The sequence below is a fragment of the Microcaecilia unicolor genome, chromosome 3, assembly GCF_901765095.1.
Source record: "Microcaecilia unicolor chromosome 3, aMicUni1.1, whole genome shotgun sequence".
Lineage (NCBI taxonomy): Eukaryota > Metazoa > Chordata > Amphibia > Gymnophiona > Siphonopidae > Microcaecilia > Microcaecilia unicolor.
Genome location: NC_044033.1, coordinates 182,874,051 through 182,889,759, shown reverse-complemented (window position 1 = coordinate 182,889,759; position 15,709 = coordinate 182,874,051). Strand labels below are relative to the sequence as shown.

At 46.4% G+C, this 15,709-nt stretch overlaps 1 protein-coding gene across 1 annotated transcript in view; it reads right to left on the bottom strand.

Annotated features, from left to right (window-relative positions):
* The window catches only part of STAT2 (signal transducer and activator of transcription 2), a 90,681-nt gene that overhangs the window by 35,161 nt on the left and 39,811 nt on the right, over nt 1-15,709 (bottom strand). Inside the window, exons 5-14 of the mRNA XM_030196707.1 lie at nt 13,629-13,721; nt 12,579-12,657; nt 12,310-12,383; nt 7,562-7,710; nt 7,065-7,223; nt 2,207-2,299; nt 1,162-1,221; nt 864-884; nt 321-414; nt 175-231 (exon numbers count right to left, since the gene is read on the bottom strand). Of these exons, the coding sequence (XP_030052567.1) occupies nt 175-231; nt 321-414; nt 864-884; nt 1,162-1,221; nt 2,207-2,299; nt 7,065-7,223; nt 7,562-7,710; nt 12,310-12,383; nt 12,579-12,657; nt 13,629-13,721 (879 nt within the window). The remainder of the gene's footprint in view (nt 1-174; nt 232-320; nt 415-863; nt 885-1,161; nt 1,222-2,206; nt 2,300-7,064; nt 7,224-7,561; nt 7,711-12,309; nt 12,384-12,578; nt 12,658-13,628; nt 13,722-15,709) is intronic.

Below are 15,709 nucleotides of genomic sequence, written 5' to 3'. Positions count from 1 at the left end.
AAAATATTAAAAATTAAAATAAAAAAAACATATCGCACATTACACAGACATAGTATAAAACTATCCTAAACTAAGCAGCATCTGGGCAATTTGAATCTTTGCTCAAATCAAAAGGAGTGTTTGCAATTTTTGAATATATAAAAATTAATAAGTGCAGAATACACTAATACTTACATCATTAATTCCTTTACCTCCTTTGCCTCCCACTCCAGCTTTCTGCTCCTTCAGTGTCTACAAAATAAAAAAAAGACATGGAGTAAGGGTGAGCGCTCAGCCAGACCCTCCCCTGGGCTCTCAGCGAGCTAGCAGGCAGCACTCACCAGATGCTTAAACTCGGCAGTCAGCCCTTCCTTATGTACATCATCCATGTTTAACACTTTTGACAGTGTTCCCAGTACGTTGAATCGCCGATATCTTCTCAGAGAATAAAAATAACATTTTTTTAAATGAAAAAGAAATAGCACCCCCCTCCCCCAAACCATTTACAGAAATGACAGAGTAAAAGCCAGCCAAAACCAAGAAAACTCACACAGTAGTCTCTGTAAATGGTCTCCCACCCCTTCCCCTTGCATGAGGCGCCCTCCCCCCCCCCCCCCAACTCTTCAGAACATGGAGCTCTAAATACAGACACTCCTCACTCTGAGATGCCTTATTCCTTTTTTTTGGGGGGGGGGGGCAAAGGGAAGGGGAGACAATTATTCAGGGATAAACGAAAGGTAATTGAGCTCTGTCTGCTACTCTGGGCCAGGGTCTTTCGGTCTTTGGACACCTGTAGTAACCCTAGACTAGAAAAGAAGAAAGGATAGAGAGAGTACTTTGACCAGTAGCATTTCTGTATAAAGGAAGAGACTGTGGTTTCTTACCCACTTTCTTTTGGAGGATTTCTGCAAATACAAGAGACAGAATAACATCGGATCAGAAGGAATATCTACAGCTGAACTAATAACCCACAGTGGTGAAGGCGGGTAAGATGGAGCATATTCTGAAGGGCATACTCTCTTGCGAGAGCTTAAACTTAGTTTGGGATTCAGTGAGGCTTTAGTACTCAGGAGGTCTCAACTTGGAGGCCCCGAGTGCAAAATTATTATCAACTGCCCAACAGAGTGTAATGTGAGCAGCCGTGCTGTACAGGCTGCAGCTTGCGAGATTTCTGAAACCTACTTGTCAATGACAGCTGTCACCGTCATCACATGGTTCAGTTCCGGAAGCTTCACAAGGAACCTGAAAAGAGGAAATAATTTTACTGCCCCCCAAAAAGGCTCTTTTTACTTTACACTGGTGACCTCATGGTGACCTCACCAGGCAACATTTGACATCTGCATTGGGTTTCTATCAGGTACTCCTGACCTGGATTGGCTAGATAGACCATTAGTCTACCCCAGTATGGCTATTCTTATATTCTTATGTTAATTATAGGAAGATTAGAGGCAGTGGTGTATTCAGGGTAGGTGCATCATGGCATACTTCAGACCCGGCCCTCCTCCACCTTAAAACCCTCTTGGCTTTAGTCATTCCCGGGCAGCAGCAGCAACACTCATAGGCTGCCTGTGGCCTACTCTGGGACGGTTCAGGCAGGAAATCCCGGAGCAGGCCACAGGCATCCTACCAGCGCTGCTGCCACTGCCCGGAGGGGGGAGAGACATCCCCCTCTGTAAAATGTTCCTGGCTAGGGAACTATAACAGCCCAGCCTCTGACCATTCCATAATCTAGACTGTTGATATTCTATTGAGGATTTGGACTGGTGGGGAGGGTTGATTTAGAGTTCTGTTTTAACTGATGCTTTATGTTACTGTTTATACCAAAAATACCTTTATGGAAGCTTTACATTTTGTAAAAATTGCTCATTTTACTGACTAAAAAGATACTGAAATAATTAAAAGAAAGCCTTAAAATGGGTCAGACAAGTATGTTCACGACAGATGCACAAATGGAAAACCAGGTTCCAATCTTAACCCTACCGTTCATCCAGTGACTGTGAGCAGGTCATTTCATGCCACCCTGTGCACAGGTTCAGACCGAAAGCCATTTACAGCAGGGACCCTGCAGCCACGCGATTGCTTGTGTCTACGAATGTGTACAGAAGTCAACACTGCACAGGTGCCACAAACAGAAACCCCCTTTCAAACTCCTAGTGGTGGCGAGATATGCTGGGATATCACTTCGAGTCCTGTGGGAACTTGGACTTTATTCCTGTATACAACTCACCTGGTCCGAACAGAAAACTGGACGTTAGTTTTTAAGACCAGGGGCCTTTTAATAGGACTGGACATGATGGGTTGGTTTTCCACCACAAACGCACTAAAAAGGGGGGAAAAATAGATACATCTCTTTACAGGTGTAACATGGTTGATTTCAGCAAGACAGGCAATAGAGGTTAATTCTAACACAGGGTGCTTATGGTGCCTATTTTAAGCCTATTCTGTAAGCTCCTACTTTACTTTGTAGAATACTAATGCACATGGCAGAGAATGCACACACATCTACACCAAGGCTGCCAACTGGATCCAGATCTGAAGGACAGGGTTGATCCAATCCTGGGTTTACCCCATTTCATGCATTCCCTAAAAGCAAGACTACAAGTCCCAGCATGCACTGGGGTAAACCTAGGACTGGATCAACCGTGTCCTGCGAATCTGGATCCAGTTGGCAGCTTTAAATCTAGGCACAACCACTTACATGAGCCCTAAATGCCCTCACCAGGAAATATGCATGAACTCAAATTACAGTAGTCTATAATTTACCTACATACACATGTGCTGTGCCCACACACTGCCCAAACTCCACCCATGCACACACCCACCAAATGCACATACAGTCAAAGCATGACATGTAATTTTCCACAAATTGGAATTCTATAGGAGATCATGTATGTGAGTGGCCATCTATGCATGTAAATGACTAGGAAACCGCCTTTTACATGCCTTCTTACCACCACACATACATATACACACGCACAAATAACAGTGGATCTCCATGTATGATGTTTGTTGACATGTGGCCTTAGCTCTAGTAGGGGTGTAAGCCACACTTCGAGATGGGATGGGGGCCAGAGCCCAAAGTGAGGGGGCACATTTTGGTCCCCCCCTCCCCGCCACCCACCCACCCACCGTCACCGCTACACATACCTTGGCTGGTGGGGATCCCCAACCCCTGCCAGCTGAAGCGCATTTTCCAGTGCTGGTCTCAGACACCGCCGCATTTCCTGCCCTGCACTCTCCTCCTCTTATGTCATGTCCGGAATGCTCATTTTAATGAAATTGAGCATGCAGGCATGTTCAGTTTCACTAAAGCGTGCGTGCTGGATGCAAGGGGAAGAGAGAGCAGGGCAGGAAATGCGGCGGCTGGCCACTATAGTAGAGGCCAACCAAATTTCAATTTCTGTTTTGATGCTGAAACGGGCCCAGAATCCAGGTCCGGCCATGATTTAGTTTCAGCCGAAAATGCCATTGCATTTTTGGATGAAAGCAAAATTTCCCCTTTCCCCTTGACCATTCTCTTCCACAAGCTCAGACCTCCCACCACCCGTAGTGCTTCCTCAGGCCTACCTTAAGGAGCCCTGGTAGTCTAATGGCTTCTTCGGGGCAGAAACGATCCCCACTTGAAAATAGTTGCCACGAATTCCCGAGGCAGCCTCATGAGACAGCAGTAGGAGACCGCGGCAGCCATTTTGAGATAAGCAGTAGCAATCTCTAGTTGCTCCCACCTATGTTGGCTCCAATCTCAAAATGACTGCTGCAACTGAAACTGCCTCAGGAAGTCACAGTAACCATTTTGACTGCGCAGCCAGAATGGCCACTCTACCACCAGGGCTTCTTAAGGTAGGCCCAGGGGGATTTGCTCTTTATCGGGGGGGAGGGGACTGTTTTAGATTCCGTTACAGTCAGAAAAAAACACTTTCTGTCACCCTCCACACTGTAGAAGCTATGAAAAACATGAGAAGTACATAAGTATCGCCATACTGGGAAAGACCAAAGGTCCATCAAGCCCAGCATCCTGTTTCCAACAGTGGCCAATCCAAGTCACAACAGTTTAAAAAAAGGTTTGGACAGCTTCCTAAAGGAAAAGTCCATAGACCATTATTAAATAAACTTGGGGAAAATCTACTATTTCTGGGATAAGCAGTATAAAATGTTTTGTACTTTTTGGGGATCTTGCCAGGTATTTGTGACGTGGATTGGCCACTGCTGGAAACAGGATGCTGGGCTTGATGGACCTTTGGTCTTTCCCAGTATGACAATACTTATGTACTTATGCCCCCATCCCCGTGGGATCTGTCCCTGTCCCGTCCCATTCTCTAGTATTGCGTTCAATTCTGGTCGCCATATCTCAAAAAAAAGATATAGTGGAATGAGAAAAGGTTTAAAGTAGAGTGGCCAAAACAATAAAGGGGATGGCTCCTGCCATACGAGGAAAGGTTAGGGCTCTTCTGCTTGGAAAAAAGACGGCTAAGTGGGGATAAGATTGAGGTCCAGGGGCGTATCTGAACTGCGGCGGTAGGGGGGGCCAGGGCCAGAGTGAGGGGGCACATTATAGCCCCCCCCCCGCCGCCGCCGCCGCCGCCATTGCCGATCCCCCTCCCCCCAGCCGCTACCATTGCCAACCCTCCCCCTCCGTTGCTCGCTTACCTTCGCTGGCGGGGGACCCCAACCCCCGCCAGCCGAGGTCCGCGTCCTCCTGCCGCTGCCGCTGCCGGCTGCCTTTGGTGCTTTCATTTGTCCACTGAAGCTGGCGCCAACTAAAGTTTCTTTTGACTCTGACGTCGCTGCACGTTGTACGTGCAGGACGTCAGACTCAGAAAATGTTTCTGAGTCTGACGTCCTGCACGTACAACGTGCAGCGACGTCAGACTCAAAAGAAACTTTCATCGGCGCCAGCTTCAATGGACAAATGAAAGCACCAAAGGCAGCCGGCAGCGGCAGGAGGACGCGGACCTCGGCTGGCGGGGGTTGGGGTCCCCCGCCAGCGAAGGTAGGCGAGCAACGGAGGGGGAGGGTTGGCAGCGGTAGGGGGGTCCAGGGCGAAATCTGCGGGGGCCCAGGCCCCTGAGGCCCCACGCAGATACGCCCCTGTTGAGGTCTATAAAATTCTGAGTGGTGTAGAACCGTAAAGAAAAGAACTGATTTTTCACTCTTTCAAAAAGTACAAAGACCAAGGGACACTCAATGAAATTACATAGAAATACTTTTTTTTAAAACCCTGAAAGCCTACCTTTTTGAGCTTGCATATTCCACAACTCCCACCCTAGCTGAGATAATATTTAACCATCTCTCTGACCTCACATGCAACTTTCTTCAAATCAATCCCCTTACTTTCTAATTCTTCCTACTTTCTTACTCATCTATATGTTACAACTTTGCCTTACCCTTCACTACCAATTATAATGTTCTAGTACATATTGTGTTGTCATTGCAAGTAGTATACCATGCCATACTTTGTATTGTTGTTCGAATATTTTTACTGCTCTAATTGCCTCCTGCTCATGTTTGATCTATTCTTACTGTACACCGCCTTGAGTGAATTCCTTCAAAAAGGCGGTAAATAAATCCTAACAAATAAATAAAATAATTATATATGCTGTTCTTCCTACTCTCTTCTTTGCGGCCTACTCTGATTTATTGTAAACCGCACAGACACCAACTTTGGCCTTTTGTGGTATATCAATAAATTGTAAATAAAATAAAAACAAAACTACCACTCCACAGAGGAAAGGGTACTACCAAAACGAAGTGGATAAAGCAATGGGAGTGAACAGAACATATCCCAAGATATTTAGGAAGCTGAGAGGTTCTGGCAGCTCCACAGACAGTTCTTTTCAATCCCTATTTGTGATGAGTTCTGCCAGATTAGATGTCAGCTTTCTTCATAAAGGAGGAGACAGGCTTGTGGTTCCCAGCCTCCTCCCTGTTAGGATGATGGTGGTGGTAGGCGGGTAAATTAACGGAGTTACAACTAAACAAACGGGTAGTGAAATATCTTCAGTCTCACACTGGCATGTTACAGCACTCAAGGCAGCATGGTTTTACGTCAGCTTTTTGAAGAATTGGTGACTTGTGTTTTATGATTTATTTGGATGTTTTATTTATTGCACTGGCTGTACTGGAGGTTTTTTTTATTTGTTTATGTACACAGAAAGCAGTGGCAGCCATAATACCACATATTCCTGATGCAGCCCTACATCCTCTGCTTCATCTCAGCTTCAGGCGGCTCTGGTACTGCATCACGAATGGTCAGGCATATCACATTCATTCATTCAGATTTTATTATACACAATTCCCTTTAAAATCAAAATGAGTTACAATCTAAAATACAACACATAATGCATTATAATACCGTCACAAAAATAATAACAACAAAAATATACAAACTTGACACATAAAAGTAAGATCATGAATTTTTACAAAATTGCTACAAAGTAAAAGTGCATCTCAATTGCTCTGTAGTTACCCAGGACTGAAAACCTTTGAGCTTAACCAAGTAGCTCAATGCCCTACAATACAGTCCCCTTGATCAAAAAGCCAAATCTAGGCCTCCTTCCTAAAGCTCAAATAATTTATCAGGAGTCACTTTCTACGTGATAGGCACTTTTTTTTTTTTACCTCACTTACATAAGTACATACCATCTTCTTAAGTTCCCCCATGCTCCTTCCTCCTGTGGTCTTCAAAACTTAAACCAAGCAGAAAAGGAGCTCAATTCACTAACGGGTCACATTTTCACTTCAGGCTTGGGTAGCTTACAGAAGCAGAGATCAGTCAGTTCTCAATACAACTGACTGGAATTAAAACGATACCCCTCTTGTAGCCAGTAGCTAGTTCAAAAGCCCCAACTCTCAATTTCTAGCAACTTCAAGATGAATGGGTCGAGTCCTAAAACTACAGTCACTTCCACAACTCTGAGCTGTGTTCACTTCTCACAGCACAGAGAGAAACAAACATATACAAACCTGCATACTGGTTCTCATACTCGACATATCCCAAATACATTATGCAGATTTGGAAGACCTTATGTTTACCAACACATGCACACCTACAGCTCCCATCGACGCCCCATGTGCCCGCTAGATACCTTGCCAAGAGGCAGGAAATGAGCTCTGTGGTACGGCGCTCCAAAATAGCAGGATCGAGCTTCAGTGGGTCATTATCATAGGTCAGCTTGCAACTCAGCTCCATCAGGCTCTTGAGCACTTGACGCAAGTGAAACAGAGACACTGCGGTTGCAGTAATCCTGGGAATGGGAGGGAACAAGAAAACAAAAATCAAGAACTCGCTATTTTTCAACCACAGCACTTGGGGTGCAGTGCCTGCCACGCAAAGCCTCAGAAGACAAGGTTTGGGATAATTAAAAAAATACAGAAAAAACCCCCCCAAAACATACAGATGAAAACCTGTTTCAAAAAATCTGGAGAATTTATCAGATTATTACAGTAAACTAAATGACTGAAGATAAATGGCACTCCACTGTTAGAAAGAATGACCACTGACCCTGCCTGCAACATTGTGCTTTGGGCTTTCACACAACACTCCCTGTGCTCTTGGCACAATGCTGAAAGGCAGATCCCTTACCATGACTCCAACTGGGTCACAGAGGTGCTGACAGGGGCTCCAATGTACTGCCGCTGCTGCTGCCTTGCCCACTCTCCCAATTCCTCCCGCAGGAAGTTCAGAAGTGTCTCGAACCGTCCCAGCAACTCCTTCAATGCATCCACAATATTCTGCAGGTCAGTTAAAGAATGGGTTAGGTGGTAACCGAGCCAGACTGCGAAGGGATCAAACAAAAACCTGCCTCTGCAGGAAACAGGCAAGGTGTTAAATTTTTGTTTTTTTACCTACAATAATTAGCTAGCATACATGATTCTGAAGCATTATGTAACTATTTTGTGGATCTGAAGTTATGCTTTCAGAACAGATTCATAGGAGTATAAATTATGTTACAAATAGGCTATAATATTCATGTGGTCCGCAGAAATTGACTTCTGATCATGTGGCATGGCACTAGGCAAACCTTCAGCCTTGAGCCCTCTCCAATTAATTTTCAGTCTCCTAGGCCCTCTCTCAACCATCACAGTCACCCGACACCAGCAACGAAACAACATGCCCCTTAAAAACAACAGGTCCCTGCAGTACACTGGAGCCCTAATGCAGAGAAATCTTGAGCGCCATATTTAGAAAAGTACATGGAGAACGTTGGGGTTGATGTTCACAATGATTCAAATGGCTAGAAATGGCTCCAGGCACTTTAAAGTTGCGTGTCCGTGGCTAACCGGGTATATTCAGCGGCATGTAACCAGATAGTGGTGCTGAAAATGCCCGGTTACTGGCTAAGCTAAAACTGGCTATTTTGTGGGAAATCTGGGGGTGGAGTCAGCATTTATGCGGTTAAGTGCAAATATTCAGAGCTTAACCGCGTAAGATAACCACACAAATCACTGCCCTATCTTTATACAATTCAGTGCTGAATATTGCACTTAACCACCTAAGTTTTAACCAGCCGTGCATGTCCAGTTATTCGATGCCAGTGATCAGGCATGGCCTGGCATTGAATATCCAGGAATATAGCTGGTGAGCAAAAAAAACACGCTTCTAAAAAAACAGATGGGCAAGCGATCCGCTAATCCCAGTAAAATGGAAGATGAAGAAGCTTATGAATGAGCAGAGACTTTGTTTGTTTGATGCTCTGTAACACCTGGGAGTTGGTTACACTACACCCTAATTCTCCTACCTTGGGGAAAGTGAGAGGATAACTCCTTGAGGTATTATATATATTTTTTTTTTTGTTACATTTGTACCCCACGCTTTCCCACTCATGGCAGGCTCAATGCGGCTTACATGGGGCAATGGAGGGTTAAGTGACTTGCCCAGAGTCACAAGGAGCTGCCTGTGCCTGAAGTGGGAACTGAACTCAGTTCCTCAGTTCCCCGGGACCAAAGTCCACCACCCTAACCACTAGGCCACTCCTCCACTGAGCGCAACATGGCCGTTTCGGGCATCCTTTTACCTGCTTTCCACAATAAAGACTTGTAAGTTCATCTTCTCTGTGTCTGTTTCTTCATCTTCCAAAAAAGCACGCTGACTGGTGCCAGCTGAATATCTATCCCCATTACAGAAATTCTGATTTAAGGACATATTTAGCCGGCGATGTTTCACTGTGAAAACTGACGAGCAGCATCTTACAAGAAATAGGGATACCTAGGTACCGCAGACGTCGATGCACCGGGCGAGGCCCCGAACAAAATGTTCCACTGGGCCAATCTCGCTACCTGAGTTCTCTTCTTCAACAGAAGACAGAGAGTGCAGGCCTGGGGACGATGCCCGACCCCCAGACACTGAAGACACGAAATGTGCCTATCAGTGAGCGAGATAGCCCGGCTGCACTTTTTGAAGCCGCTGGGAGGCTTCGAGGACATGAGCGGAAAAATCATGCCAGCGAAGTCAAAATTCGCAATGATGACAATGGGCACAAAAAAAGAAGGGAAAAACCCATACTGGCGGCAAAAAAGCCGCTCACGACAGCGAAAGGAAACTCGAAGAAAGGGTTTTTTTTTTTTTAACGCAATGGAGAAAAATCGCAGACACTTCCAAACGGAAGAACGCGGCAAAAGACGCGAGGGGTCTCCTTGAGGCACAGACCGACCAAAAAACAGCCGTCCTGAGCCGCGGAAAAAAGAAGACTGACGAGCACGCTCGCATTCGGGTGGGAAGATGGTCGCTCATGCGCACGGTGCATGCACACGCAAGGGCTAGCAAACGCTGTTGTTAGTGAAGATCTCCGATCCGAGGGGCTGCCGTGGACGTCACCCACATGTGAGAACAAGCAGCCTGCTTGTCCTCGGAGAATGCTTTTAAATTAGCACAAGAGCAAATGTTGTCCTATTCATAAGGCCGTTAACATCATAGGCTACTAGGTAAGACATAAGGTCATTCAGGGCGTATACCAAGACTGCGGAAGGCAGCCCGGCTAACTCCCGTGTTCGTCGGTGAACCCAGAAATTCAATGCCAGGCCTTATTCGGTGACCAGCCTTGAATTTCTGGGGGGGTGGGGGAGGTTGGTTTGGCCACTGTTGGTGGAGGTGTACATTGTACTTATGAAGGCCTGAACCAAGCAGTTTCAGTGCTGCTAAGTATCTAATATCTAAGAATTAATGTACAGACGATGAGAAGTGGAAATTTCTCTTTTTTCTGTAAATTACAATGATATTAAGCAGGTCAGGTAGAGCAAGTACCCCCCCACCTCTTTCCCCCACCTTCCTCTGACCAAGCAAGTGAAAGACAATGAGCTCCTGCCATTTGTTGTCCATTTGCTGTTCACATGAATGTGTGTATTAGCCTTTGAGAGACTTTTAGGATGCAGATCAAAGGAAGTTCCAGGTGTAGGGGGCAGGGCTGACAGAGGAGAGAGAGAGAAATCCTGTAGTAAGGACTGGATAAGAAATATTATTGCAGAAGGGGGAGAATCTCTCCCTTTGAATATGGCCAAGAGACAGAATTCTTTCCCATGAAGTAAGGCTACTATCCAGGACAGAATTACCCTTTTACAACCATGAATCAGGTAACACCTTATTTCCTTCTCTGCCTAGAACAATTCAAACACTATCTCCCTGGTCCCTGGAGTCAAAAGCAATAGTTCTATTGACAAGAGAAACCTAACACCTCTATAGCAACTGGAACCAGTAAACTTTTGTCTCCTCTTTTAGAATAGGGGAGATATTAAATTAAAGGTTTGAGAAATGTATGTCCAAAACATTTGGACAACAGACCAAATGCATCTTCAAAAGGAAATATAAACAGATGCTGTGTATTTTATTGATACTAGAGATCCTGACTGACTGTAAGGTGCTAACTAAGGGGGTGTGACAACCCCTCCCCCTTGTGCTCCCTTTTTGTCTTGTAAGGGAAAAGAAACTCTATATATTATGTCTTTGCCAGATAAGAAGTTGGTCAGTGTCTAGTGCACTCTGCCCCATGCCAGGGGATGGAGAGCCTGACCTGATCATTTCCATTGTCCTTTCGTGTTTTCTCTCTTCTTTTCTATACTAGACTATACTTGAATATTTTCTTATTTTTTTATCCTAATCTCTGGATAATTAAATAAACCTGTGTTAACCCCAGGAAGCGCTTCCTTGGTCTCTTTTTGTCTTTGTTGCAGTCTAAATAGTGCTACCAGTTGTCTGGATCTTTTAAGGTACCGGGGTCGAGGGGATTGCATTTGTGTGAGTAGTGCCCAGCCGTGATTAGAGACTCTGGAGGCATGGCACAAAAAGCACAAACACCACTGTGCACATAGAAGGTTAAGTCAATATTCATCGGCTGACTGGCTAAGTTATAGCAGCCAAAGAGAAACCTGCTATTAATGCAGGTTTGTTTCGCTGCTATAACTTATCCAGTCAGCCGATGAATATTGGTGCTAACCGGCTATGTCGCGCAACATAGCTGGTGACTGGGCCAGTCGTTAAGCGTTAATATTCAGCCATGATAGCCAACTATATCACGCTATTAGTGCTTAGCCAGCTTAAGGCTATTTAACCAGTCAGGAACTGATCCTGGCAAGTTAAATAGTGCCAAATCGGTAAACGACTGATCATATCTTTAAAAATTTAATAAATTAATTTTATTATATACAACTTGTGAAATTTGAAAGAGCATTGATTTTGATACCGATGGCTCAAGATCCTTTGTCTCCCCTGCCACCCCCTCGAAGCTGCCATCCTTGGCAACCACTAGTCTTGACTAATGGTTAACCCAGCCCTGAGCGCATACAGTCTCTTCATGCCCAGTAGCTTTTCACCCATATAGCCTAATACTAGGGGCGTAGCCAGACCTCAGCGGGAGGAGGGGTCCAGAGCCCGAGGTGGGGGAGGCACAGTTTAGCCCGCCTCTCCCAGCCACTGACCCCCCCCCCGCCGCCGACCCTCCCCCATCGCTGCATGCAGGACGTCAGGAGTCAGAAACAGATCATCAGCGAAGGTGCCGGAGTCGACGGCGTTGAAGAAGACTTCAGCTGGCAGGGGGTTGGGAACCCCCGCCAGCAAAGGTACCTGGCAGCAGCAGCAGCGGGGGGGGGGGGGGGGCGGTTGGCGGCTGGGGTCAAACATAGATGGGGCCAGGGCTTAATCTGTGGGGACCCATGCCCCCGTGGCCACACCTAGCTACGCCCCTACCTAATACCCATTGCTCACGTGTGATCCCTTTCAGCATGACACATTTACTTTTCAGATTAACAGACAGCTCACACCTGCCTTGGGCACCACCTTCAAATTCCCCCTCTCACCACCCTGAATAAGGAACCTTTGCATCACCACCCCTCCCCAGTCACCTTTCGCATTTGATCCAATTTATTCAGCGTTGCTTGCAGCAGGACTTGAATTTCCTTCTGTGGCTCCGTAGCCCCTGTAGAGAAGGGTCATAAACAGCATGTACGCATAAATCAGTGACGTCCTGTGCACCTGTACCATGGAGTAAAGGTTTATCAGTGTTTTTGAATGTGATCTTGTGGGCATGCACCTTCTAAGTCTGTGCCAAGAATATTTCACACCTCCTCCAAAAGAGTGCAAGTTCTGACAGTTCAGGAGGTCTTTACCTCACCTTGAGCCTTGAATGTGTTGAATCGAAAATCAAATGCCTCCTGAGTTAGCTCCATAGACTTCACTTCCTTAATCACTGTCTACAGAAGAGACAAGAGGAGAGAAAACCTTCAATGTTTCCCTCTATTCCATCATACAAAACTTTTCCATCCTCTCCCTCTCCCCAACCACATCACAGGTGATCAGCAGAAGTGTTTGGGGAACTGCACTCCAAACCAGAACAGCTGGAACCAAGTGCAGCTTTGAAAGAGGGGGTATGGCTGCCAGAGAAGCTGTGGACATATGCCAGTTCACAGTCCAATGCTCAGTGACACTGCACCAATCTGATTTTGCAGCACAAATACACCTCAGAGAGGGTGCCAGTCAGCAGTGTGGCAGGGGAGAACTAGGACTGGAATATGGGATTATGAACCTCTAATCACATCCACAGGTGCCAACATGTCAAAATACTAGGGGTGCTCAGAACCCATACAGCGGACATTATGTTTACATGAGGATTTTTTCCCCTCATCTTATTTCCTCCGTTTATTTATTTACCTTTGTATTTAGGCTATGCCTTTCCAGGGGTAATTCAAGGCGAGTTATATTCAGGTACAGCAGGTGTCTTCCTGTACTTGAAGAGCTTATGATCATTTAGTTTAGCCCTGTCACTGTAGCAACTGTCTTGGGCTGGGGGCCATGCGCCAGGGCTTCTTCCTGAATCATGTGTCCTAATCCAGGTCACTGGGTGTCACTATTCCATGTCAACTGGGCCTCCCTCCCTTAAAGAGCTGTGGATACCACCTCTACAGTACTACCACCACCCCACCTGGGAAGCAGAAGACTTGAGCTGGGATTAAACCCAAGTCCTTTCACTGGGCAAAATAGTGCACCTGAGCCAACAGGCCCATCTGTGGTGGTATTCTTGAGGACTGCCAAAAGACCAAGTTCTATTTCATCATTTTCGGCACAAAGTCAAGACCAACCCGGAAAGAAAAGAGAACTCGGCCCTCTCCCTTTGTGAGAGCGCAGGCCGGGCACTAGGAACCTTCGCAACAGCGTCTGTACTCGCCTGCATTCTGTTCCTCACGTCTACTACCCGATTCCTGATGTAAATCTGACTTCCGGTTTCCATGGTGGTTTCCGGCACCTCATCTGCTTGTGCCTGTGAACAACAGTGAAAAGCTATTATTGTAAATCCTGACATGGTGCTCCTGACATAAATATTTCTCCAGGAAATAGGAAGAGCACGAAGTGTTTACTCTACTACACCCCCCCCCCCTCCACCTCCCCAATACACACACAGAAAATGTCTCAGCAATTCCAAGAAAAAAAAAATATTTCCTGGTCTGCTGATAAAAACGCCTCCATACTCAGCCACAAGGTCCAACCACATGAGCTCCAAACCAGGGACATAGCCAGACTTAACGGTGGGAGGGGGCCAGAGCCTGAGGTGGGGGGGCACATTTTAGTCTGCCACCCTTCTGCTCCCCACCCACTGCTGCAGCAAAGTGCCCAGCTGAAGCCTTCTCCAGCACTGGTTTCCAGCGCCACCGCATTGCCTGCCCTGCCCTCTCTTCCTCCTCACATCCTGTAAGCTCCTTTAAGTGAAACTTCAATTTCACTAAAAGGAGCATGCAGGACATGAGGGGGAAGAGAGGGCAGGGCAGGCAATGCGGTGGTGCTGGAGACCAGCGCCGGACAAGGCTTCAGCTGGTGGGGGTTGGGGACCCCTGCCAGCAAAACCATAGGCCTGGAGGAAATTTTGTGCCCCCCCCCCCCCCCCCCGTGGCCCCATGTAGCTACACCACTGCTCCAAACCCTTGTTCCACTGACAACTTCCTAATTTCCTGTACAGATTGCATTGGCCTTTTCCTGATGGAGGAGCAGTGTCTCTATACAAAATGTCCGCCCTCCTATTCCTCCCCTCGTGGATCCTGATGCTCCTTGTGCACTTCATTGCTGGTGTTGGTGCTGCTGGTGGGCACAGCAACAGTGGGAGAAGCAGGCAATGAAGGTGGGTGGTAAACCAGGCCCCACCTCCTGCATGGAAGTCAGGAGAAGGCACAGCAACTGAGAGGCCTACAAGAATGTTCTAGGCAGACCTCCAACCTCAAATGTTGCAGGTGCTAATGCTGAATTGCCTCCCCTCCATCTACTGCCATTAAGAATTCCTGTCTCGTCCCCCCACCTCCCCCAGAGTAAGCACACAAACCACACTATTGTCTCATCTTCACTGCCTGACGTTATCACCACTATCATGCCCAGAACCACTACCAGCAGCACCCACAATGGCAAGTGGAGAGTTAGTGGGTGCCAGCCTCACCAATGAGCTTTGTGCTTTGAAGGGGTCAGGCTACAGATTTCTAATTTTTGGACTGGTTAGAATCCCTAGAAGCCCTCTTAGGGCTGCCCATAATGCCCCAGACAAGTTAGAAAATCAGAGAGCCCCCAGACCTGTGGGACAGCCGACTCTGAAAACCTTGACATGAACACACACAGTGCAGAGCTATACCCAGCGGTCACCACAGCTCTAGAACAGTAATCCCCAAACAACAGAATTAGAGGAGAAACAAGAAAAGTAAAGTTTCATTTCCTTTTGCAGCTGAAAATGAAACTTGACAAAATGCCTAGAAACTAGTTGTGCAACAGAATATTTTACTGAACTAATAACAGGGAAAACAGATAAGCTTGGTTATAGTACTCCTAAAGCTAACAAGAACTACAATACACGGGGCACGAGGAGGGTACTGGAAGGCCAATTAAATGCCTATTTTGGGTTTATTTTATGAAACATAACCAACTGAATTTTTCTCAAACAGCCTCACAAATGCAGCAGGAAGGCTAGGGAGATATAACAACTCAGACGTGTGTGAATAGACAGGTGTAAGATTTATACACTTGAAGTAAGCAAATTTTATTATTTTTTTTTTTTAACTTACATACTCTATGATTTAACTCATGCTCCGCTCAGACTCCTCCCCCCAAACATATCTACACTCTGGTTACGTGCAATTAGGTGCAAAAGGAGGAGGAGAAACTCTTTTTGTGTGAGAATCCCGCTGCTAGCTGCTGAGCTGTTTTCTTTGCTGCTTTTGGTTTGGACTAGTCTACTAACTATTAGGTATCTGTGGCCAGGGCCGGTCTTAGCAA